A 24,797-nucleotide genomic window follows, 5' to 3' on the forward strand; every position below is an offset into this window, starting at 1 on the left:
CGTGATGATGAATTTCATGTGTCAATGTAGTACATGGTGCTCAGATATGGGCCGAAGATTGTTCTGAGTCCTTCTGAAAAGCTGCTTTTTGGGTGAGATCAATATTTAAATTGGTAAATTGAGTAAAGCTGATGACAGGCCACAGTGCGGGTGGGCCTCGTCCAGTCAGTCGAAGGCCTCGAGAGAACACAGGCGGAAGCCGCCCAGGCAAGGAGGAATTGGGCCACAGATGGTCTTTGGACTTGAACCGTGACCCTTCCCTGGGGTTTCCAGCCTGCTGGCCAACTCTGTAGAGTTAAGATTTATCCAGATTTCCAAACTGCAGGAGCCAATTCCTTAAAACGAAACTCACTCCTTGCACACAAGCGTGGGCGTGCGCACACACAGTGGTCATTCGGTACAGGAGGGATGGGTTCCAGGGCCCCCACAGGGACCAAAACCTGCAGGTGGAGGTTCTGTGAAGTGAAGGATGTCTGCCCACACCCTCCAGTGGGCTTTAAATGGTCTCTAGTTGTCTTTAAAATCTTCATGGTGTAAACGCTGTGTACCCCGTTGTCACGTTGTGCTGTTTAAGCAGCAATAACAAGGGAAACATCAGGACAAGAAGTCAGCACTGGGGCCATTTTTTTGTTCTGAATCCGCTCTATCTGCAGTTGGCTAAATCGTGAAAATGAATAATAGATATAAATCAAAACCAGATACTGTGTGCTCCCACTTATAGGAGGCCCTGTTCCCAGTCATGGAGACAGAAACACACAGGGACTCGTCTCTCTGCAGGGCTCTAAGTGCCAGACACGTTTCCTAATTCCACTCTCTCTCTTCCCAGGGGCGTGGATTTTCCACGGTTTACACAATCAGCTGCGTGACTCTTGTCATTAGAGACCCAACATTCCCGGTGTGGTGGCGCCGACCTGTGGCCCCAGCTACTGGGGCGGCCGAGGCAGGCTTGGGCCCAGAGCTGGAGGACAGGCCGGGGGACACAACCAGAACCCACCTCAAAACACCAACCAACAAGGACACAGAACCCCAAGGAGCGGCCGGCTCCACCCGCGCCCACCTTCGGGCATGGTGCGCGCGCTCACGTAGGCGGCCACGCTGCACCTGGCCTCGGGCGTGTCCTGGTTGCAGGCCTGCAGCTCGATGCGGTAGCCGGTGAAGTGGCGCAGGCCCGAGATGACCAGCGACTCCTTGTTGACCACCTTCTCAAAGGGCCTGTGCTCCTCCTGGCTGGCGGGCGTGCTGGGGGAGCTGCTGGGGAGCGCCGGGGCCGAGGGCACGGGCTCCGTCACGTTCGCCTCCACACCCAGGGACCTGCGTTTCCGAGACGGTCTGTAAAGGCGACAAAACACACGGGGTCACGCAATCACCAACGCAAATAAGATGACGCCGGAGAGAATCCAAGCGGAATCAAGAAGAATGGGGTGCAGGGGGTGTGGATTAAAATGCGGATCGCCAAGAATTATGCCCAGGGGACCTTGTGAGACCTTCAGTGGAGGGCAGACCCACCCTGCCAGGGAGGGGTGGCCCCAGGGCCCTCAGCCATCGCCACCTCCCAGAGTCCCTTCAACATGCTCAATTCCAGGTTTTCAATTTGCAGAGAAATAGGTCACCAAGGTCAGTGTTTAAAAAAAAAAAAAAAAAAAATTAAGATGCCCAAAGCAGGCACGAGCCCAGCTATTCCAGAGACCTGCCACAGGGCATTTGCCCAGTGGCCCAAGCTGTGGCCCACACCATCGATCTCCTCATTCTCGTGTAGGGTACTAGGTACCCGAACATTTGAGGAAGGAAGCTTTAATCCAGGTAAAAGACTTATCACAGGGTGGAGTCAGAGCAACTCCAAGACCAGCCACCCAGGTGACATGCTTCTCCCCATCCCTTAAAGAACTATGTCTCAGAACTGAGGAAACGCAACTGGCCCCTGGCTTCCTTTGAGCAACAACTTTTCCTATAAGTACTCTGTGTGGTAACGAGGAGGCTCAAGCGGATTGTGCAACTTGCTCGTCCTGTTGGAAGCATTCGTTAAATATTTTCCTTAAAACATCATGTCCTAAGTAGGCTAGGGTTGCAGTGTTCTCTCTCAGGGTCAGGGATTTCCCCAATCAATTATAAAGGGAGCACGTGCTCCCTGCAGGAAAATTGGAAACCTTGATTGGCCATAAAATATTCCACTTCACGCACGAGTCCCCCTTCACGTAGCCCGCCTCCGGTTTTTCAGCGAGTCCTCCCTGGGGGCCAGGAGCGAGGCTCGGTGCTAGGCACATGCTGCGCAGGCGCGAGGCCCTGGATTGGATCCACCACCACCCTCCTGAAAAGTACTCCCAAGTTTGTTTTACTAGTACAAATATGCTTTCCTCTTTCTCCGACGGTCTCCGGAGTTCCTAAAAGTAGATTCTTAGAAAATGTCACTAGGTTCAAGAGGATGTGAAACCTCCACGTCTTAACACGTATGGCTCTGCTGCTGGCTGGGAACCGTACTGACTGGTGCTTCTCACACCGGGTGGTCCCCGACACACTGCTCCAGAACAACCTCAGCAACCTTGAGGGTTAAGAGTCGAGAGTCCCCAAGTTTCAACCCGAGATTTTAACCCAGCATCACCCACTGACAGCTGAAGCTCCTCGTGTGGATGTGGCAACCCCCTTCTCCTGGTGGGTTCTTTGTCTGTCTCCTGGGAATCGTCCCTCTTTGTCCTTTGTCTAATTTTCTGTGACTCTCTAGCGCCTTCCTTCCTGTGACTCCCACACTGTTTATTCAGACATTTGGATCTTACGTGATTTAGACATTTGACTCTAAGGTCATACACAAAAGTCTAAGGATATTAACCTTCTACCTGTCGTGTCGTATAATCTACCCCAGCTGGCCGTTTGCTGGTGAACTTCAAATGGTTTAAAACACATTGGTTCACACGAATTTGTAAAAATTGATATATCACTTAAAAAAATCTGTTGTCGCCTTTCTAGGTATTTCTAGATACGGTTATCACACCACGGGTGTACTGAAGTTTTATGGCAATTGTAAAAGGGGTCTTCTCTATTTTTATATTCTAATTATTTTAAGTATAAACTAACTTTGGGTTTATTTATGTTGTATCTACTTTCCCCAAATGCTTGCTCAGTCTAAGTTTTCATGGAATCAAAAGATTTTAATGGAAGTTTGTTTCTGCTCCAATTCTGGATATTTAAGTGACAGACTTCATTTTCTATTCCAGCCTTTGAAGTTACTTTTGGTTTTCATTGCTCTTCTCTCAGAAACGTGTGGTCAGGAAGCAGATCCTAAATTGGGGTAAGGCACGAGGTTTTCTCTGTGGCGTGTTGGTGTTGAGACCCCAGCAGCGTTCTTGGGTGACAAAGGAAGCAGCTGCTGAGCCCAAGACACATCCAACCCCGCAGGAGCCAGAAGCCTCCCAACAGGCATGAATGAGACTGGGGAAAAGAGTCCAGAGGCTCGGGACTCAGAGCCCCGAGAAACTCGCACCTAAACACCTGGAGACGAGACTCGTCAGCCGGCCACAGGGCACGTCCAGGAGGACATCAGCTATGACGTGCCGCTTCCTTTTTACCACTAAATGTTTGTGGTAACCTCGTTTTGGTAAATCTGTCAGCACCTTTTTTCAACGATTCAAGTGATTTTTTTTTAACAATAAATCTTTTAAGTCTAATTAAGGTACTTTTGGGGGGGGGCACTGGGGATTGAAGTCAGAGGTACTTGACCACCAAGCCACATCCCCAGCCCTATTTTGTGTTTTATTTAGAGACAGGGTCTCACTGAGTTGCTTAGCGCCTCGCTTTTGATGAGGCTGGCCTTAACTCACGGTCCTCTCGTCTCAGGCCCGCTGGGATTACAGGCATGTGCCACCGCGCCCAGCTAATTACGGTATTTTTAAGAGACACTGCTTTCGCAGACTCACTACTCCCTGGTACAGCGGAACATGACTTTCCTGTGCACCGGGGAACCAAGTGTGGGACTTGCTTAATGTCCACGTTTGCTTCACTACAACTATAGGACCAGCCTGCCTTCCAGACCCCCGTGCAGAGTATCAACCGCATCCTCCACTCTCCGCAGAGGCAGCATGTCCCCCCCGTCTCATATACACCCTGGTCTCAGGCAGGGGTGCCTCTGCCCCCAACCCTCTGGCCACGTCTGGAGACGTGTTTGGTTGGCACTACTTTCCAGAGGGTGGAGGCCGGGGCTGCTCCAACATGACAGTGCCAGATGGCCCTCTCCAGAGGACGATCCTGTCCCCAACACGCCCAAGGGATGAGTGAGCAATCCTCCTGGGAGCCAGAGCCACAATTCTGAACGCTTCTTAACTCCGGAGCATATTTCAAATGGCCACTAGAGGTCAGATGAGGCCACGTGGTACCTGGGACCACGTGAGCTAAAGGGACTTCCTTCCACTCTCCGGGCTGTCCCCAGCGTGGGCTTCCGCAGCTCTCCTCCTCCCCTCCTCAGGACGGCCCTCCTTTCATTAAGACACATGGAAGGGAAATGTCCCTTAACGCGATTCAGTGCGTGACACTCCTTTGCTCTTGCTGTGTCACCCAAATAAAAAGTTCTCCGTCTGGATCAGTGTCCCCACATGGAGTGGAAACTGCCAGAGTGGGACACCCTGCTGAGTGTGGCTTGGACGCCCTGCAAGGGCACAGTAGGTGAGCGATCACAGGGGAACCGAGGCCCGAGGCCCCGTCCAGGAGGGACTCCTGGATTGGCGTTTTAGGAAGTGTTAGTTAAGATTTCCCCACATTCATGCCCGGATTCCGTTCCCGAGTGAAGACGTTTGATTGGTGGATTTGTGAAGCACCCAGTCTCAGCAAGCAGCCCACCACATGCAGAAAGCCACAGAACACCCCCCGCCAAGACCTCCAAGGTCACCACAGCCCCTGCCCGCCTGGCCCACAGGCCTGGCACCGGAGAGCCACAGGGCCACTTGGACGTCTCCCGGGTGAGTCGTACCTATGGTCCTCGGCACCACTGCCTGAAGAGGTTTTTCTGTGAAAACAAAACCAACCACTTTGAAGGCAGGTGGACTCCACCAGGTGGGCCTGCTGACCGACACCCTGCCGGAGGCCGTGTCCTGGGCGAGCGAGAGCCCTGCTGGCTTCGGATGTGGTCCGAGTGTGTCCCCCAGGTTCACATGCTGGGGTTTGGTCCTCAACGTGGTGATAAGAGGTGACGCCCAGTGGGGAATTCACTACTGCTCCTCCCCATCTGTCTCTGGCTTCCCGTCTCACCATGTGACCTCTCCCCCACACTCCTACGATGCATGATGCCATCCACCAGGATAGGATGTGGCCAAGGGGGTCTGGATCATGGGGGCAAGCTGATCTTGGACTTGCAGCCTCCCAAACTGTGAGCAAAATAAACCTCTTTTCTTTCCAAAAGACCCAGCCTGGGGTATTGTTATAGTAACAGAAAACAGACTAATACAGGAGTAATCTGGGACTCCTTTCGGGTGTGGAATCTGGTGACACTTTTCCTCAACCAACTGAGCCATTTCCCCAAGTCTAGCAGCTTTTTGTTTTTAATGAGTCAACAGTAAGTGCTTTGCTGCCTGGGAGGCACCACTGGATGCTCTTTGGACTCCGGGTCATGGGGGGAAATGCAAAGAGGTGGACACGACAGCAGCAGCGCTCACACTCTGAAGGTTCTGGGAGACATCTGCTCGGTGGGCAGCACTGGTCAGTGCTGGGACGGACATTATTTTAGAACTCTGTCCCAGGCCAAGCCCTCTGGGGTTTCCACTCTGGAAGAGGACAATTGCGTCAGGCATTTCTGGGGGGCCACCTGCTCAAGTCCTGGGGGGAGGACAACAGGATGGAGAGGTAGGTGGGGGCCCAGCTACAGACACTCAGAGCCCACAGTCCCGGGGACACCTGGCAGCACTCTGGGTTGTTAGGTCTGGGGTGGGAGATGCTACTGGCATTGGGTGTTTGGAGACCAGAGATGCTGCCGACGTCCTGCCCACAGAACCACCTGGTTCCCGATGTCAGTGGTGAAGGTGGAGAATCCTGGTAACCCCTTCACTATCGCAGCCCCAAACACAGGAAGGTTTGCCGGCAGCGCTCGGCATCCACGGGTTGGTTCCACAGGGGAGACCACCAGCCATGGGTGGCAAGTGTCTGCAGGGAACACTGCCTCTGTCCTGGCAAGCGCAGACTTTTCCTGTCGCTATTCCTCGATTTAAAGTCTCTGCCAACACCACGCCATTTACATAGGGTCTTGAGCATCTGTCCTTGGGGGTCCTGGAACATCCCCACAGATAGCAAGAGTCAACTGTATTGTGTCTATTTTACAGACGAGGATGCTGAGGGACAAGGTGACATAGACTCAGCAAGCCAGGTCACAGAAGGGCAGGGAGCCCAGCCTTCCCGAGGGGCTTCCAGAGTCCCTGCCCCCCACCGCTCCACAGCTCTACCGACACTGACGCCCAGGAGGGTGCGTGGGGGAAACGCTGCATCCACAGGTGCGTGTCTGCCACGTGGGACTTTCCTTGCAGGAAAGGAAAACGAGTGGATTTAAAGCTCCGAGTGACTTTTGCTGCGTGCCTCCTCTGGAGGCCAGAGACACCTCATCCAGTGCCTCTCCTCACTTAAGGAAACTCAACCTATTTAAATAGAAGCCTCTGGGCTTTGAGGATCTCTGGAACATTCCGAAAGGATGAATCTTACATGAATTCAGAAAGGGGAGGGACCGGGTTTGAGATTTAGCAGTAAATCAAGTATGGGGCGCAGGCAGGCCTTTCTCAAGCTTTGCCTAATAATCAAATGGAATTTGTTTCACAACTAGGGTGGAGAGTGATCCCGTGAGAAAGGTAAATGTCAGGTTCTATACATTTTCCCTTTTGTGGGATTATTTACTCTTGTTGGAAGTGGTCCCCTTGAAATCTCAAGGTTCTTTGTTTTTTTTTTTTTCCCTAACTGGGAATTGAACCCGGGAGCCACAACCCCAGTCCTTTTTGAGACAGGGTCTCACTAAGTTGCTGAGGCTGGCCTCAAACTTGTGATCCTCCTGCCTCAGCCCCCCAAGTGCCCGGGATTCCAGGTGTGCACCACCACATGGTAAAAGTCACAAGATTTTTTTGCTCCATCCCGGAGAGGCCCAGCTCACATTCCACCCACCCGAGGGGTCTCTGGGTCCACCTCCTCTCATTCTGTAAGTGTTGACCCCCGAACACCAAGCCAAGAGACACCGAAAGAGCCTGGGGCTGCAAGAGGCCGAACCTGGGGACGAAGACGACGTTGTGCAGGTAATCCTCAAAGGTCTTCCGAAACGAGGACTCCTCCAGCTCCTTCAGAATCTGCGAGTCGGTCTTGGGGCAGGTGCAGCACTCCCCGGCCGAGTCCTCGTACTCGCTCTGATTGTGCTTCTGAGAATCGTCCGACTCGAACGGCGGGGACCATGTGCGCGAAGGCAGCTTCAAGCCTAAGGGAGGCAGAGGCAGAGGTTCAAGCCTCCCCCAAAACACACTCATACAGAGCAAAGGGTCTTCTCAGCGGGGCTGGACACAGGTGACGGGGCCCAGGGTCCAGCTCCTCTCTCTGGAGGGACTTGCCAGTGTCCACGGGGAGAGCACGTCAGTGTGTTTTAGAAAGTGACGCCAACGTCGCGGGGCTGGAGAGTGTTAGGAATCGAGGAGAAGCCTCCGTGCTCTACAATAAACCGGTAAACCAGGGTCAGATGGCACAGAAGGGCCAAGGGTGTCCGCAGGTGCCATACGGAACAGTCTCGGAGGAGAAAACTGCTGAGCTGGTCCGAGTTCAGCCACACACACAACGTGATGGAGCGTGCTTCCGTTGGTACAAACGGCAAGTGCAAAGGCCCCGAGTCAGGGGTGTTCTTGGCACATGGAAAGCGCAAGGGACCCATGTATCTAGAGTGGGGCGAGGGAAAGGACAGTGGGAAACAGGGCCGTCACCGGAGAGAGAACACACGAACCCATCAGCCACGCAAATGTGAAGTGGGGAGAAGATAAAGCCGACTCCACCCAGAATTCCAGGGGTCCACTGGTGGATCTCGATTCAGACTTGACCAGCGGTTCCCCCCCCCAGGGGTCATCTCACCCCGCCCTGTAAACACCCTGCAGCCTCCGGAGACATCCGAGGAGTCCCACCTGGACTGGGGGTGCCCGTGAGTGGAGGCCAGGGATGCTGCTCAACACCCCACTCCTCAGAGAATGGCCGGCCCCCACATCCACAGTGCCATGGTCGAGGCCTCCCTGAACCAAGGCCAAGGGCAGTCGGGTTCAAACCTCTCAGGTAGGCCCAGGAAAGGGAACTGAAAAGAGCGAGAGCACCCACTCCCCCAGGGGCCTAGCATTGCCAAGCTGCTGCTTTTAAAGTCCCAGCTGCCTGTTTCAGTCCCCAAGGTCAAGTCCTTGGGGCTCCCGCTACCCACACTGTGCGCGCAGCCGGGCTCCACAGCAAGGAGCCGGGGCGCTGCTCCGCAGGCCAGCTCCCGCTGGGAGGGAGGGACATGGATGGGACACGGGTGTGGTTCCAGGAGACTGGGGCCTCGGGGTTTTCTGAGATGAAGAAGGTAAACATGTCAGTGGACCAGGGGGCGCTGGTCTGGGGCGGCCCAGGGAGCTCTCCATGGGTCTCAGTTGGAGTCCTGAGGTTGGGGGGTGGCTGCACTACGCCAGCGCCCTCAACGCCTCCGAACTGTGCAGTGGAAAGGGTTACACGGTGGACTCTGTGCAGTGTATTTAACCACAATTTTTTTTTTAAGCCACACTCATAGAAAGCTACTCCTGGCCTTGGGGAGTTCATCTAGTGTGCATTTATGTCTGTTTTAAACTGTCCAAAATAAACACAAGATTCCCCCTTTTAACCGTTTTGCAATGCAGACTATGGTGCCATCGGGTATATTCACAACATGGGCCGATCACCGCCATGTCCCTCCCCAGAGCTTCCTCGTCTTCCCCAGCTGGAACCCTGTCCCCTCCAACACGGTCTCCACCCTCCCAGCCCCGACTCAGGGACTGCCCAGAGCGGAATCCTGCAGGATGCGTCCTTACCGAGTTTAATTGTGGAAACAAAGTCACACACCTACAGTGACACTTAAACAGTCACTTGGTAATCAGATCTAGACTCACAGAATGAAAGTTGTTCTTTAAAAGAAGAAAAAAAAAAAAAGGAAAGCTTTGACGTTGCCAGTGGATATTGGCAGACAGAGCCCACAGGAGGAGCTGAGCCGAGGCCCAGGCTTGCTCTCGAGTTATATAAAGCATCAGGAGTAAATCAGTTGGCAGTCCTGGGCTCAGGAAGGGATGATGTCAGAGGCATACATATAGCACATGATCTGGGAGCTGGGACGGCTCCCGGAGATCAGCTGTCCCCCACCCCTTCTCCCAAAAAGGAGGCAGACTGTAAGGGCTGGGTGGCTGGGCCAACACCCTGGGGCAGGTCAGGGACTGAGCCAAGGGCAAGACCTCGGCCTCTGCTCTCCCACAGCCCCCTGCTCCTCCAAGGTCATGGACTGAGGACACCGAGACTGAAAACATTGCAAGAAAGTGAATTAGAGACAAAATAAATAAAGGAAAAGAGCCCTTCGGTTTATTTGGTTTAGGGGAAAACAAGACACAAAAAAAACACCTTTAGCTTTTTTGAAATGTCCTCTATTGTCAACTATGGCACTCATCTGTGCCGTGGAACACCACCAGAACTGTATCCTGTCCCTGCAACTCTGCAGCCACTGTCCAAAAACTCAGGGATCAGATTTTAAAGGTTTTCATCACAAAAATGATCAATATGCTCATTACTCAAAGTTGACTTTTACCCATTGTGCACGTGTATGGAAACGTCACACTGTATCCCACCAATATGTACAACTGCAGTTGTTGTGCATTCATCCAAATTAAAACAAACCCAGTTTTAGAATATTTTCAACTAGTGCATACCAACTAGTTCAAGACTTCAAATATTTCTCCATTCTCCCTCAGTTGGATGGAGGACCTTGCAGCAAACAAGACTAAAGACTGAAAAAAACAACTGTCGTGAGCATCAAGTGTTGGCGGAAGGCACAAGAGCAGAGAGCGCCGACCGCTCCCTGCGAAGCAGAGACCCCCAGGGGAGCATGGTGCCAAGATGTGAAAGACAAGAGTCGAGCACCACTGAGCACTGGGACCCTGAGAGAGCATCCTTGGGGACCTTGGGGACCCCATGGTGTGTGACTGCGCAGTGTGCTTACACGTGCCAAGGCGGCCGCTACTTCTCGAGGTGGCATCATCTCATGGGAACCCTGTCCTACCCTGGCTCACTGTTAAAGGGAACATCACGTGACCCTGATTGCACCTGGTTTTGACACCAGTCTTCAGAGTGTCTAGTTGCATAGTGTTTAAAGATGTGGACTTTCTTAGTGTGTAAGAGAGAACGTGCACGCGCACCCTGGGAAGCAAGAGACAGCACCCGTGTCCCCCGTAAGTGTCACGCGGCATGGCCAACCCACCACGGCTGCCCGCACTCACCTTTGAGACAATAATCCAACTCATACAGCTCACTGTCTTCCTCCTGCCTTTCCCAGTAAACCAGGTAGTGCGTGATGTTGCCGTTGGGGTCCGAGGGGGGCTTCCACTTCAAGATGATCTGAGACGAGGAATTCGAAACCGAGATGGGATCCAGCGGGACGGAAGGATCTGCGAGAGAGAAGGAAGCAGGCCGACCGTGAGGAGGAGCAGGCTGCCGGGTGCACCAAGAGGGGAAGGGACACCCAAGTTACAGGACCCGGGGGGCGGCGGCTGCAGTGTGTTTAACATCGGAGAAAACTGCCGACACGAGGAACGCTCGCCAGGCCAGGCGAGGGTCACCAGTCACAGTCCATCTGCACCACAGACGGCGTGGCCACATTCCCCCACTGACTTGGTGAACATGGATGGAGCCCCAACACGCACCAAGCTCCGTGCTGAGCACTGGGAAGATGCTGCTGGGGAAGAAGGACCCCAGGAAGAGACCAACAGACTCGTGCTATTGGTTCTAGTTGGCTCCAAATTGAACCTGGTCCCTGGGCAAACTTGAAGCCACCAGCTGTCATCCAACATCCCCCACAATGCCCAGCGTTAGGCTCCACAAACCATTCCCCTCAAAAAAAGAGGTGACCTAGGGAGTTGGGGAGGGAGGGGGCACTCAAGGTAGAGACAGCAGAGTGTACAAAGGACCCAGATGCTGGAAGTTTCTAGAAACTAAGCATGTGGCGTCGATGGGAGACGGGCTGCGAGTGGACCAGCCCAGGAAGCAGAGTTGACTTGAAAGCTTGCCTTGTTCCCCATGGGGCAAGGGTGCTCGCTCTCCGCCCTACGGACACCGGGGCTGGACAAGGCTGTCACAGGGAGCCGCCGCTGGTCTCCCCTGGCCGAACGCCAGCCATCCTCACCCCCAGCTGGGACAACCACCCGCGCCAGCAGACACTGCCAGCGCTCCCTGGAGAGGCAGAATCGTCACTCGTTGAGAAGGGCTGCTGTGGGAGAAAGACTTGGGTTTTGCAAAACTAACTTAATTGCCAGGAAACATTCCAGTAAAAAAAGAAAATTAGAGGAGGAGGAGGAACGAAGGGGAAAAACATGGTAAAAATGGCAAAACGTGGAAGCCGGGGACAGTCAGCCATTCTTTCTAGCTTTGCGAATGTTTGAAAAATTTAATAGATTGAAAAAATAAACGATTGCCCCCTTATCTATGGACGATGTCGTCGCGGCCCCCAGCAGATGCCCAAAGCCTCACACAGCCCTGAGCCCTGAACACACTGTGGCCTCCCTACGGTAGAAACTCATTATAGATCAGCCACAATGAGAGAGACCAGCCATAATAGAACAGCTACGCCCATTCACTACAGTGAGCGAGTGACAGCTATGAATGGTTTGCTTCTGGAATTTTCCATCAAATATTTCTGGATTGTGGCTGACCTCACATGATCAAAGTCCTAGAAAGCATGGAGCTCTGGAGAGGGGGACACTGTATAGTCCCCCTAAGGAGGTTTGTGGGTCCGCTTCATCTTGTGAACACATCCCCCTCAGCACTCGGCTCCTGTAGAAGCCAGTAGCCATAAGAAGTCCCCTGCGTAGCGGCTGGCAGGGTCCCCCCCTGGGAACAAATCCATATTCACAAAACATACGTACTGGTGGCATCCGTCTGCACATAGATGATGTCACTCTTGGCCCCGTAGGTCCGGCGCTCATCAGAAAAGGTGACCAAGGTCTTGACAAAGATGGCGTACTGTGTCCAGGGCTTGAGACCCCGCATCAGCCATCCGGGATGGTGTTGGGGCTTGGGGTCGTTAGACCTCTGAGGGGGATCGATGTCCACCACGGTCCAGCTGTTGGAGCCACAGGCATCCTGCCCGTCAAACTCGGTCACGTTCTGATAAGGGCTTTTGAGACAAAGCAGAAGGAAGAGTTATTACCCTTGCAGTCCCTCGAGGTCACGACGTGGCCACTTCTCAGAGCCCCACGGGTGGTGGGGGGAGACGTCCAGCCCTAGGGCTGCTGCTTTCTCACCTAACAACCCTCTGCCACCAGGAAAAATGACAGCAGCCAAAGAGCAAGGAGCCCCCAGCCCTGACATCTCAGTGACCACAATGACAGCCCGAGGTCCCACTCACCATCGTCAACTTTCTGATGGTGCAAAGATGGTGTGGACTTCCTTTAGATCTGAATTCTGATCCCCGGGGCTAGCGACCCACAGTGTGAGAACTGGTGGCTCCAGGCAGCTTGCAAAGGTGAAGAGCGCAAGCACTGCAGTGTGCCTGCTGCAGAGCGAGGGTGTCTGGGCAGTTAGGTGTGGCCGCTGCCCTTGGGCGGACAATATTTTCAACTCAGGTTATCAGGACATAGCCACATCCCAAGAGGAGGGACATCCGTAACAGCAGCAACTGGCCCATGAATCAATGATGTTATATAACAGAACATCTGGGAGTTCTTGACTGGCATGTGACACCTCTTGACATGTGGAATGTTGATTACTATGACTCCTAGAGCCACCTCTGCTGCCTCCCTTAAACTCCTAGCCTAAGTCAGGGACAGTGGCTCACGCCTACAATGCAGCAGTGCAGGAGGCTGAGGCAGGAGGATTGCAAGTTTGAGGCCAGCCTTAGCAACTTAGTGTCTCCAAGTAAGTAAATAAATAAGGCTGAGGATGTGGCTCAGCATTTCTATCCCTGGTACTAAAACAAAAGGAAAAAAGTCCCAGCCCAATCACATGCTAAAAAATACTACACGTGGTTTAATGAGTTCAGAATTTCTGCTTCTGAGGACAGAAGCTTTCTGGAGATGGAGGGGGGTGACAGCTGTACAACTCTGGGTATACTCGATGCCACAGAACTGTACTTTTAAACAAGGGTACATTTTGTGATATCCATTTTGCCACAATAAAAAAATTATTGGGGGAAAAAAATTGAAAACCTATTCTGCAGACTGCACTCCTGGGTACAGCAAACAGGCAAATGGAAGAGTGCAGATCCCCTGCCATACCTTAGTCTTAGCTACTCTCTTGAAGCCAAGGATTGGAGGTCAGCCTGGATAACACAGCACGGTTGTCTCAAAAGAGAAGAAAAATCCAGACCAAAGAAAAACTTTGTACTTTCAATTTTACTTTTGACAAAAGGGGGTGTTATCAACTTTGTATACCATCAACTAGTAAGGTGGTTAAAAGGAACCTAAGGCCAGGTGCGTGGCATGCTCTTGTCATCCTAGTGGCGCAGGAGGGTGGCAAATGTAAGGCCAGCCTCAGCAAAAGTGAGGCACTAAGCGACTCAGTGAGACCCCATCTCTAAATAAAATACAAAATAGGGCTGGGGATGTGGCTCAGTGGTCGAGTGCCCCCAAGTTCAATCCCTGTTACCAAAAAAAAAAATTTTTTTTTTAATAAAAGATACCTAAGGTATTTATTCTACAAGGAGAAAGTGGGGCACAGAGAAGAACACCCTGGGGCAAATCTAGCACCCATCTCCACCCCACTCCACAACTCTTTAGCCTTCTACTTACGCCTCTTTGTAGAAGAGCATAAATCCCAAGAGGTCCCGGAAGTCAGGGGGCCAGTACGGCTCCCATTTCAGCAAGATCTTGTCAAAAGATGTCTTAATGAAAGAAAATTTAAGTAATTCATTTTCACCTGGAAAAGTTAAAAAAAAAAAAAAATCAAGCTACTTCAGTAGGGAATAGTGTCAGGTCAAAGCTTGGGATCCCACACTTCCCGGAGGGCTGCCAGAGGGAGATGTCCACATGCTGTTCCCCAAATGGGTCTGGTCCCTGCAGCAGCAGAGCAGAGCACGGGTCCTGCTGAGGCTGGACTGGGGAGGCACTGGAAGCCAAGCACAAGTTGTGCAATGTGGCGCTTCATGCCAACCAATTAATTGGGCAGACAAAGCTGAATAAGGGTGACATCTGGGTATCCCCAGCCTGTGTCCAGGTGAGGACAACCAGCCCATGGCTATCTAGACAAGGACTTTGCAGAAGTCACATTGCTCATGGACTTGCAAGCCGACATGGGAGAGGATGCTCCTTCCTGGGCACAAAGACACCTGCCAAATGACTTTGACAGACTGGGACCAATAAACCTTGGAAAGACCCAGCTGAGTCATTCCCTGGGCCTGGGATGCAATCGCCCTCCTGCCCTCCACCCCAACCTAACCCTCGATGAACAGCGTCCTGCCTCAAGGGGCCAATTCCCCAACAGGACCAGGGACAGCCTCCAGCCGCAGCAGCTGCAAAGACAGCACCCACCACACCCTCCTGCCTGGCTGGGCTCTCCCCGGTCAGCCTCCAGCACAGCCAAGCTGGGCAAGGGTCTGATCCTCCCGGTGCCAGGCAAGACTTTAGACCACCACTGCCTCCACTCCCAGGAGCTGCACAGAGGCTCTCCTGATCCCGGCCTCCGTCCTCCCTCTCTGCTCGCAGGCGAGAGCCACACTGTCGTAAGAGGCCCTTCCTGCCTGCTGCTCCTCCTTCTCCCCTATGTCACGGGCATTGCCCTCAGCACCCTTCCCACCCTCCCGGCTCTGTCTCCCAGAGGACACGGGTGGGAACGGGCATGCTGTCCACTCGGGAGCCTCGGCATCAGCACCAAGTCTGACACTTACACAAGAAGGTGCCACTCATTCATTCACGCAGCCTTTGCAGCATCTCCCAGCACCAGACGCAGAGAAGAGCGGTGCCGAACCCGCCTGTCACACGGCGAGTCGCACTCACCAGGGCACAGTGGCGCCTCCCGCAGGCCAGTGCGGTGGCCAAGGAAGGGCAGCCACACCTTCTGGGCCACGGGCCCAGAGCCCCAGAGCAGCACAACTTACAAGATGCCTGGTCGCCGTTGGTCTTCAGGGCAATGTCATTCCTCTCCTGGCGCCCCTTGGTTCCGGAGACTTCTTCCATCTTGTGAATTTCCGACAGGCAGAGTTTGGGATTGTAGTGGAAGAAGAGTTTGCCCTGAGTGATGGTGAGGTTGTGCTTGCTCCAGTCCCAGAGCTGCCTTAGGTTCTGGTTGTCCAAGGCGTAGAAAGAGTAATTCCTGCAGGAACACACATGTCCTGGTCACTTGGCCGCATCTCCTGCTCAGCTCTGAGAGGGCAGTGCTGGGCCGGGGGCCGATCTCATCCCGTGCTACAACCTCGGTGCCAACCACTTCCAAGGACAGACTCCGGGAATATTTATCGAATCAGGAGAACGGGGAGGCCGGCTCATTTTTGTGGCCAGGAAGGAGTCTGAGCTAGGGAAGGGGAGGCGAGACCATGGCTGGACCGAGACTGGGTTCGCAGGGAGGAGAGACTGAGAAAGAGGTGTCGGAGCTGGGAAAACCAAAGAAGGCCACTCGGCCCCAGGGATGCCCAGTGGGCCCGGCCCCCAGTGCACTGCAGGCCAGACCAGCCCAGGAACACGGACTTCCTCCACAGGGAGCGGGTCCTTCAAGGTTTTACTCCCCGTCAGCTCTGTGACCTGGTTAGATCTGAGCTTTGGAAAACCAGTGAGCCACCAGCAGGTGATGGGTGGGAAAAGGGAAACGTCGAGACCCGCACTGCAACTCGGAAGCCATCAGCCTGTGTCACGTGGCCACTGAGCCCTGGATGGGGGCCATCCCAAACTGTCCTGGAGGGGGAAAGCACGTCTCAAAGACTCGGCACGAGAACACAGGTGTCCAACCTCTTCTGGAGAATTCCTTTTTAAATTAATGCCGTGTTGAAATAGCCTTTTGGATATAATGGGTAGGAAAATTAATCTCACCCGTTTCTTTTCAAGTTTTTAAAGTGCAGCTACTGGGACATGTCAGTCCCGGGTGTGACCTGTACTGGGTTGCGCTGGACAGCAGGGCTCCAGCCTGGGAAAGCCTAGCCAGCACTGGACCATCCACAGGAAACACCAGAGCTTCAGCGCAAAGGTGTCACTGATGGCCGTACCCAGAAGTAGCCCACCTACCCGATCTCCAGCGTCTCTCCTCGAATCAGACGCAACTTCCGGAAGAAGGAGAGGGACACCAGAGCGTAGGATCGGCGGATTTTGAGATACCCTGAAATTTCTTCAATGAGGCCGAGGTTGGCCTCCAGCTCAGCTGCCAGATTGTCTGGGGAGGGAGGGAGGGAGAGTGTGTGAGCTCTGTAGAAGTCCGTTCATCTCCCCTTAAGAGCAGCCCGCTGCCCAGGGGTCTCCAGACTTGTTCACACAAACCCGTCTTGCTGCTCCCCCATCAGCTAAGCATACCCCAGCCTCATGCCTGGGAATATTACCCCAGCATCGGCCTGGCTTCTCCCACCACCCTCTCTAAGCTTCCTTCCCTAGACCAGAAACTTCTTAAAATAGCAACCTGCTTTCTTCTCTGTTTCAGAGGTTGGCAAAGGACACTGTTTTATAGATAAAGATTTATTGGAACAGAGCTCTGCCCACTGGTTAACCTGCATGGACGACTGTTTTCACACTTAAAACCACAGAGCCGGGATGTTATGATGGAGATTATGAGGCCCACATAGCTATAGACAGCCAGCCCCTGGCATCCATGGGCTCAAGCAACTGAAGCTCAGAAAAATTGGGGGGTTGAGGGGGGTGGAATTCATCTACACTGAACATGTCGAGATGTCATTCTTGTCATTACTCCATAGACAACACAGCATGTCAACTACCCTCATGGCCTGTACATCATACAGGTATGACCAGTCTCTGGACATGATTCAAAGTCTACGGGAGGCTGCGTGTAAGGTCTGTGCCAACAAGGAACTTGAGCATCTATGGATGTGGGTATTCATGGGAGTCCTTTAATCTTGCTTAAGCCAGTTTAAGTTTTGGGTTCTGTCACACAAAACCACCATGTTCCCAATAGTTACAGCCTCAAAGTCTCCTGCTGATCCATCCTCGCATGCTAGAGGACCCCATCTTCACTACCCGGCCCTTCAGAGGAGAAAATTACTCTCTCTTACTGCATCCTCTACCTGTTTTGCTGCCCGTCACGGCCCCAAAGCCGAGCTTATTCTTTTAATTCCAGCCTGGCCAAGTGTTTGCCTTGTTGGCTGTGATTATTCAATCAGTGTTTTCTGGATAAATTAACGCACAGGGGAACATGGTCTGCTCGCTACAATAAGGCAGACTTGTTAAAAACACAGATTCCTGATGCCCCAACTCTTAATTGGAAGATGAGAATTTCAGAGTAGATGGGGCCAGGCCTGAGCGGTTGGAATTTTGAGGCAAACTAATGGCCTAATACTGCGGATGGCAGAGCCACTGAAGGGTGCGCCTCGATGACCTTAGGAACAGAGTGGCTTCCACAGCTCCCAGGGAGCAGCCCACCCCCGGAGCACTCACTGCCCCCGCGGATGTTGATGATCAGGCTCCCGTTGACCACGGTGCAGCCTCGGAGCTCCTGGGCCGACGTCACCGAGTCGATGGTCTTCTCGCCTTCTAGGAGGTGACAGACCTTGGGACAGGGGCCCAGGCAAGGGGTACACATCAAGCTGAGGTTGGAACAGAGAGAAAGAGGGGTCAGGGCACACAGGGCTCCCCCTACCTGGCACGGCAGACCACAGGCTCCAAAGGGACCCAGTGACACACTTAGGCGGTTACCCTAAGCAGCGCCCCCGACCTCGGCGGGAGCACGGAGGCCAGACGTCCTGCGCATTACAGGCTCTGAGCAGCATCTCTGGGCTCCACTCCTTCAACGCCAAGAGCATCCCCTCCTCCGCTGGGTCAACCCACATTATCCTCAGGTAAAAACCACCACCCAAAGTGAGACACTTTCTGGCTACAGGCACCAATAAACTCCTGTGATCTTGCTTACGCCAGTGGAAGTTTGGGGTTCTGTCACACAAAACCACCGTGTTCCCAAAGTTCCCGTCTCAAAGTCTGTTTCCTCATGGGTGAAATACAGAGACCACAGAGCACGAAGAACCTGTCATCGATGCTCTGATATTACTAGAACAAAAATCCACGAATAAGTGATCATTTACACATCTCCACGGATGCGGATCTTCAGACTTTAGTATTTAAGGAAAAAAAAAAAAAAGTACAGTTCTCCCTGCGTATCCATGGGTCTCACTCCCATGGATTCAACCACCCAAAGACAAAAACTATTCAGAAAAAAACTGCATCTATATAGCACACGTGCAGGCTTTGTGCTCGTTACGATCAATGAAGTGTAGCAACTTGTCATACATGTGCAAAAAACCCAAAGCACTGCGTTGCCAGCATGCTGGACAAGGACGCTGAATCTTGTAGTACCCAGTCTTATACAAGGGACCTGAGCGGCCACAGATTTGGGTATCTGAGAAGGTCCTGGACTCAGTCCTCCAGGGATGCCGAGGGGGGACTGGTCATGGGATCTTTGTCCAGGTTCCCAGCACAGAGCTTCGAGAACTCCTGGGATTCCCTGTAGGACAGGAATGTCTTTGTCAGGAGTGTTGGAAACGTGGAGGGGACTTGTGGCAGCACCTAGATACCTTCAGGTGGGAACCGGTCACTGGCGCACCAATCCCAGGAGTAGAGGGTTGGAGCTTCCAGCGGCCCCACCTCCAGGGAGGGGCTGAAGGTGAAGTTCAGTCCTGTGGCCAACACCTCCCTCATCATGCCTACAGACCGAGTCCCCGGCAGAAACTCTAGGCATCAGAGCTGAGTGGAGTTCCCTGGATGGTGGCCAGTCACATGGATGTGCCAGAAGGTGGCAGGCTCCAAGTCCACAGGGCCAAAGTTGGGTGGCCCTGCGTCCGCCTCTCCCAGACCTCGCCCTGTGTGTCCCTTGTGGTGCAACTGTACCCGAGGGCTTATGTCAGCTCCGAGTCCTGCTAATGAATCGCCAAACCCAAAGCATTTGTGAGAGACCGCCAACCTACAGCCAGTTGTCAGCAGTGTGGGTGTTCTGAGGACCCCCGAGTACACAAAGTTGGCATCCGAAGTAACAGTCGTCTTGTGGGGGATGGAGGCTTAAGCCCATGGAGTCTGGTGCTGACCACAGGTGGTCAATGTCGAATTGTGTGCAGCAGCCCCGGATGGTCAGAGCAGCTGGGCTGCAAACACAGCCGCGACCAAATGTTTGAGTTCTTTCATTGTCTCTACACCTATGCGACAAGCAGGGCTCTGAGCCCAGGGCTGGCAAACCATGGCCCACAGGCCAGGTCCAGCTGGCCACCTGCTTTTTCAAATACCATTCTACTGAGCACAGCCACGCCCCTTGGTTAGGAAGCTCCTCAGCCTGCTGTTGACTGTGGAGCCCACACTGAGTCACTGCAGTGGAGGACATATTCACTCTCTGGCCCGTCGCCAACCCCGGCTCCCTGCTATCTTAGTGGGAAGTGACGAGTGGCCACGAGTTCTTTGCTGTTCTTGCGGCCTCTCCCACCAGGAAGGGCTGTTCCGCACCTGTGGAATCTTGGCTGGACCGTGCGACTCTCCGGGGCCACTGAGATATTAGCAAATGTGATGCACGTGGAGGCTTGAAGAGCTCTTTGAGTTTGGGGCCTGTTTTTCTTGGCCACTGGGGTGAAAGATCTCATGGAGAGAGGCCCCAGGTGACCGAGAGGCCCCAGGTGACCGAGAGAAGTGATCCTAAACCATACAGCCACCACCAACCAGCCCTGGCCAAACTGAGCTGCAGACAACAAACAAAACCTCAGAACGCAGAGTCGCTTACACCACGAGGCACCGTGGGCGACTCCTCACACAGCAAAAGCTGGCGGATGTCACAAAGCTCATGACCCAGGGGGGACAGCAGAAATATCAGCTAGTGAAACATGCTGTGAAACGAGTTAAGCAGCAGTCAGGTGCCACAAGTAGGAGATGTGTCCTCTGTGCAGGTGACTTCAGACCTGCAGGACGGACAGGAGTCCCTCATCCAGGGACTGAGGGACGAAGCATTCTCCATGCAGGTGACTTCTAAGTTAAACCTGCAGGACGGACAGGAGTCCCTCATCCAGGGACTGAGGGACGAAGCATTCTAGGAGAGAGCAGCTGGTGCCGAGGCAGAGGAAAGAAGGGGAATCAAAAGGCTGGAGGGAAGTCCCAAGGCTACAGCAAGAGGGAGGCAGCGGGGACGGAGCCCCTGGGAACCTGAGGGGCCTTGGAGGTGCACATCCGCGGGGTGAGAGCCTGGGGGCCTCCAGGCATGATCAGGTGGCTGGTGTTTAGAGCTCCCACAGGGCTGGGGTGGTGCAGCTCAGTGGCAGAGCCCTGGCCTAGGACGTGCGAGGTCCTGGGTTCCTTCCCCAGCACGGCAAGAAGGAAAAAGGTTACTTGGGCCACGATGTGTAACTGAAGCAGGACGGTGACCAAAGAGGACATTCAAGGTGTTTGGTGCAGACACGGATGGAGTTGGGCAGGGATCTGATGAGCAGGGGCCAGTGGGGTGGGAGACAGTCGAGGATTGGGGGTAACTCCCCCTCTTCCCAACAGACACCCACACACACCAAATTTCTGGTTCCCCTTATCTCAGGAAGGCGCACCCTGCTGATCCACCGGCACTCTGGGTGACCACAGATGGGATGCATTTTGACCAACTGATGGGACTTCCCAGAACTCTGCTTCAAATACACCAAGAACTGTATCCAGATAAGCCACCCAGAATGGGGGGAAAAAAAAAAAAAACCCATATCTGGTCCTCCTTGATATCAAACCACATTAGAAAACACAATAGTACTACAAAGGCCTCCATAAAATAAAATTTTAAATAATTATTTCTGAAGCTTTTAACTACAAAGTAAAATGATGCAGTACTTTTATGGGAAGCGAGGTGCCGGCTGTTTCTTAGAGAGGTGGCTTTTGTGTGCTTCTTCTGGGTGGTGCTAGGATAGAGCCCAGGGCCTCCCACCCGCTAGGCCAGCGCTGACCACTGAGCCACGCCCTGGTGCTTCTTGGGGTTTGTTCTAAGTTTTAACACACCTTCAATGAGAGTATCAAAAGAAGTTGCTGTATTTCTCAGGCCTTCAATACAGTGAGGGGGAAATGCCTTATATTTAAAGCCAATTATCTTTTATTTAGTTTTGGGGGCTGAGGGTACCAAGGATTGAATTCAGAGGCATTCAACCACTGAGCCTCATCCCAGCCCTACTTTGTATTTTATTTAGAGACAGGGTCTCACCGAGTTGCTTAGCACCTTGCTTTTGCTGAGGTTGGCTTTGAACTTAAGATACTCCTGCCTCAGCCTCCCGAGCCATGGGGATCACAGGCGTGCACCACCGTGCCCAGCTTAAAGCTGATGTCTTTTAAACAAATATCTCCCCTAAGTCATTAAAACCCTGTCTCTATTCAAATGGGGGGGGGCAGAAATGAATCCAAAGGAATATGATCATTTTCCCAGCCTTACTGTTAAACTGACCAGGAAAAAATAAGTTCCATCCAGAAAGCAGAGGTGACATAAAGGGTTATTTTCAGTCAACAAGACCACTTGACTTTTTTTTTTTAATGAATCAAAAATGAATAACACAAAACATGCTGTACTTTCAGGTTTCATAAACACTAAAGAAAGGTTCATAAGAACTGAAATAAAGATTGTTTTCCTTCCTGCCCTCTCCACTCAGGGAAATAAAATTTCCCACCAGAACACTCTCGCTTGGCTAATTCTCAAGTCTGAAGAGTAAGATTTTTTACGTAAGCAGGTCAGCCCGAGGCCACCCGACATGCGTCTGTTTCTGATTTGTTTTTCTGTTGTTTTGTGGTGAAGTTTTTTTTTTTTTTTTTTAAACCCTCAACACAAAAACCAGGAAACAGATTTTTAAAGCATGGTTATGACCCCAGACATCGAAATCTCTCTTCTTAGAAACCAAAGACATGGTCACAAACCTATGGCAAGTGTAGAGAATTTGGCTTGAGGCCAGAGAGAGACAGCCCGCCCTGCTGTTTCCCACCCAGACTGTAGGAATCGTTCGCACTGTCCTTCCAAGGACAAAGGCCCACGAGTGCAGCAGAAGCAGGTCTCTTCCTCCTGGGGACATTACGGGCTGACACCATCACTGTCTAGCTTCCCGTAGGGACGACACGGAAAGCCTCAGTCACATCCTTGGCTTAACAAGGAGGCAACCACCTCCGGGAGGACCTTGGAGGGCCCAGGGGCAAGGAAGGACATCTAAGATGCTAGTCCTTTAGAAAAAATGCTTGCTCACTCCCGCTCCAGAGCCCAGGACCCAAACAGGGGACAAAATGTCGCCTAGAGACCCAAGCGTATCCCTGGGCAGAGCCCTCCACAGCAGCAACCTTGCTGGGGCCAAGCAGCTTTGGTTTTGCGCACAGCGTGAACAGGCAAACCATCAGCACCCATTCTACCCATGGTTGACAGTGTCGGGCGTGATCAGCAGCCCACGCTCCTTCCCCTCAGGGCCCTCCTCCCTCCACCCCACCAAGGACTCACTTGCTGGAGTTCATGGTATAGCCGGAAGGACATTCGGGGATGCATTTGTTGTTGTGGATGACGTACTGGTGGCAGCCCGGGCGCCGCGAGTTCTTGCATCTGTTGTGCAGCTCCTGGCAGAAGCTGAAGTTCACGCAGCGCCAGTCCTGGAAGTGGTAGTACGGGGGCGGGCAGGTCTCCACGCACCTGCCGTCCAGGTAGAAGTTGCGGCAGGCAACACACTTGGTGGGATCGTCGGGCTCGGAACAGTTGCCCAAGCATTCGCTGTGGCAGCAGAGCCCTTCGGCGGTACAGCCGTGCGACTTACAGATGGTCGGGCAAACTGGAGAGGGGGAGAGAGAGCACAGCTGGTCACTGAGGTGCCCACTCTGCCTGCACGTGCAGCAGCTATGGCCCGGGAGTGGGAGCCAAGCAAAATAACAAAACAGCCACAGTTCCACACTCCCGCCGCGTGCCAGGCCTATTGATGAACCCACTGAAGCTTCAGAACCAGCGCCGAGCCTGGAATACCAACACCACACAGGGCAGGGGGCAGAGAGACCCCAACTCAAAAACATCTGCCAATTTCTAGGGTCCACTGAGGTCACCCACAAGAAGCCACCAAAAAGAGTTGGCAAGACGAGTATGGTAGCATTCCATTAAACAGTATGTCCAATTGTAGGTGCAATCTATCAAAGATACAAAGTAGCAAATAATCTCAAAGGCACCAATAATAGAAACACGCAGAACTAGGAAATGGGAAGTGTGAGAACTTCTTACCTGGTGTTGGACATAATTTGATCATAGTCTTATACAATTTTTAACAATGCCTGGGTTTAACAAATGGCTAGCAAATTTCCTAGGAATACCACCGTTAGCTCCAGAGAGCCAGATTCACCCCAACTGTGAAGTGGATAGGTTATCTTCATGTTTCACAGATGAGGAAACTGAAGGCACAGGGTTAAGTGCTGCGCCCCACCCCAAAAAAATTTCTTTTGCTTAAGCTGATGTTGCTGCTGCAGCCCCTGCAGGGGGCTGGGGGATCCCCACAGCCGCTACCTGCGGGAGCACAGAGTCGGCTGAAGAAGGCATGTGAACAGGTGGACGGAGGATGGAAGGGAGATATGACCCAATAGGAAGGAGAAGCCCTGCAGGTGAGCGGGGAGCCCGTCTGCAGATCTGGCAGGAGGAACCTTCTTGTTGGAAGCTACTGAACCCAAGGCTGGCCTCCACCCAGCGTCCTCCACCGCTGGTCACACCGGCCCTTTCTCCCAGGACCCCTCTACTCATGGCTGCCTGGTCACCTCTCAACTTCAGCCCCTTGGCATCTGTCCTGGGCACCCTCTTCCCAGGCTCCTGACAGCTTCACAGAAGCCAGACGGCCCTTGGCCACAGGCCTGGCCTCTTCTCCAAGGTGTTGCCCTCCCACGCTCCCTGCACCGTCTGAACATGGCTTGGAAGCCAGGGGCTGTTATTCATCCAAAATCAGGCTCTGTAGTTACGACGACGGACTTTCCCACCAGCCAGACCCAGGGAACAGGAGCATCCCTGAGGTCCCTCCTCCCCGAGCGGCACTGTCCAGCTGATCCGGCCGTCAGGGATGATGGAAATGGTCCTTATCTGTGCTGACCAGCACAGCAGCCACTGCCCCTCCGGGCTATGGATGCAGCGAGTGCAAATTGCTAAAATACACGTAGCATAAATTTGGCATCTTGACCGTTTAAAGTCTGCAGTCGGGGGGCATTGAGGACATCACTGTGCAGTGGGGGTCACCGCTACCCACCTCCAGGACTGTCACATCCACCCAAGCTGAAACTGAAACTCTGCCCCTGTCAAACCCCGGAGCCCGGCACCACAGTTCCGCTTTCCATCTGTGTGAATCTGCCGACTCTAGGGACCTCCTGAGGGTGGACTCCTTTGTCCGTCTGTGGAAATCTAGCTGATTTCACGTAGCAAAATGTCCCCACGGTTCCCCCCTGGTGCAGCAGGCACCGCGCCCTCCTTCCCTTCAGCAGTTGAACGACAGCCCA

General features: G+C 53.2%; 1 protein-coding gene and 2 long non-coding RNA genes across 8 annotated transcripts in view; 2 read left to right on the forward strand and 1 right to left on the reverse strand.

The window, feature by feature from the left end:
* The window catches only part of Insr (insulin receptor), a 122,305-nt gene that overhangs the window by 19,928 nt on the left and 77,580 nt on the right, over window positions 1–24,797 (reverse strand). For 3 of the 5 annotated variants that reach the window (XM_078034778.1, XM_078034776.1, XM_078034783.1), the window contains 10 exons: window positions 22,789–23,110; window positions 17,763–17,911; window positions 16,389–16,533; window positions 15,272–15,486; window positions 13,968–14,094; window positions 12,105–12,355; window positions 10,464–10,631; window positions 7,219–7,420; window positions 4,952–4,987; window positions 1,058–1,329 (listed from right to left, as the gene is read on the reverse strand). In XM_078034778.1, the coding sequence (XP_077890904.1) occupies window positions 1,058–1,329; window positions 4,952–4,987; window positions 7,219–7,420; window positions 10,464–10,631; window positions 12,105–12,355; window positions 13,968–14,094; window positions 15,272–15,486; window positions 16,389–16,533; window positions 17,763–17,911; window positions 22,789–23,110 (1,887 nt within the window). The remainder of the gene's footprint in view (window positions 1–1,057; window positions 1,330–4,951; window positions 4,988–7,218; window positions 7,421–10,463; window positions 10,632–12,104; window positions 12,356–13,967; window positions 14,095–15,271; window positions 15,487–16,388; window positions 16,534–17,762; window positions 17,912–22,788; window positions 23,111–24,797) is intronic. The other 2 variants (XM_078034781.1, XM_078034780.1) reach the window with 1 other exon arrangement.
* On the forward strand, window positions 1,326–3,656 carry LOC144371748 (uncharacterized). The gene is made up of 2 exons (XR_013431843.1): window positions 1,326–2,646; window positions 3,207–3,656. It is a non-coding gene; the product is annotated as an uncharacterized LOC144371748 (long non-coding RNA).
* Window positions 3,883–11,661, forward strand: LOC144371746 (uncharacterized). 2 transcript variants are annotated; one of them, XR_013431841.1, is made up of 3 exons: window positions 4,305–5,820; window positions 6,294–6,461; window positions 9,939–11,661. It is a non-coding gene; the product is annotated as an uncharacterized LOC144371746 (long non-coding RNA). The 2 variants fall into 2 exon arrangements; XR_013431840.1 differs by having other exon boundaries at window positions 3,883–5,820; window positions 6,294–11,661.

Source organism: Ictidomys tridecemlineatus, chromosome 2 (assembly GCF_052094955.1).
Source record: "Ictidomys tridecemlineatus isolate mIctTri1 chromosome 2, mIctTri1.hap1, whole genome shotgun sequence".
Classification (NCBI taxonomy): Eukaryota; Metazoa; Chordata; class Mammalia; order Rodentia; family Sciuridae; genus Ictidomys; species Ictidomys tridecemlineatus.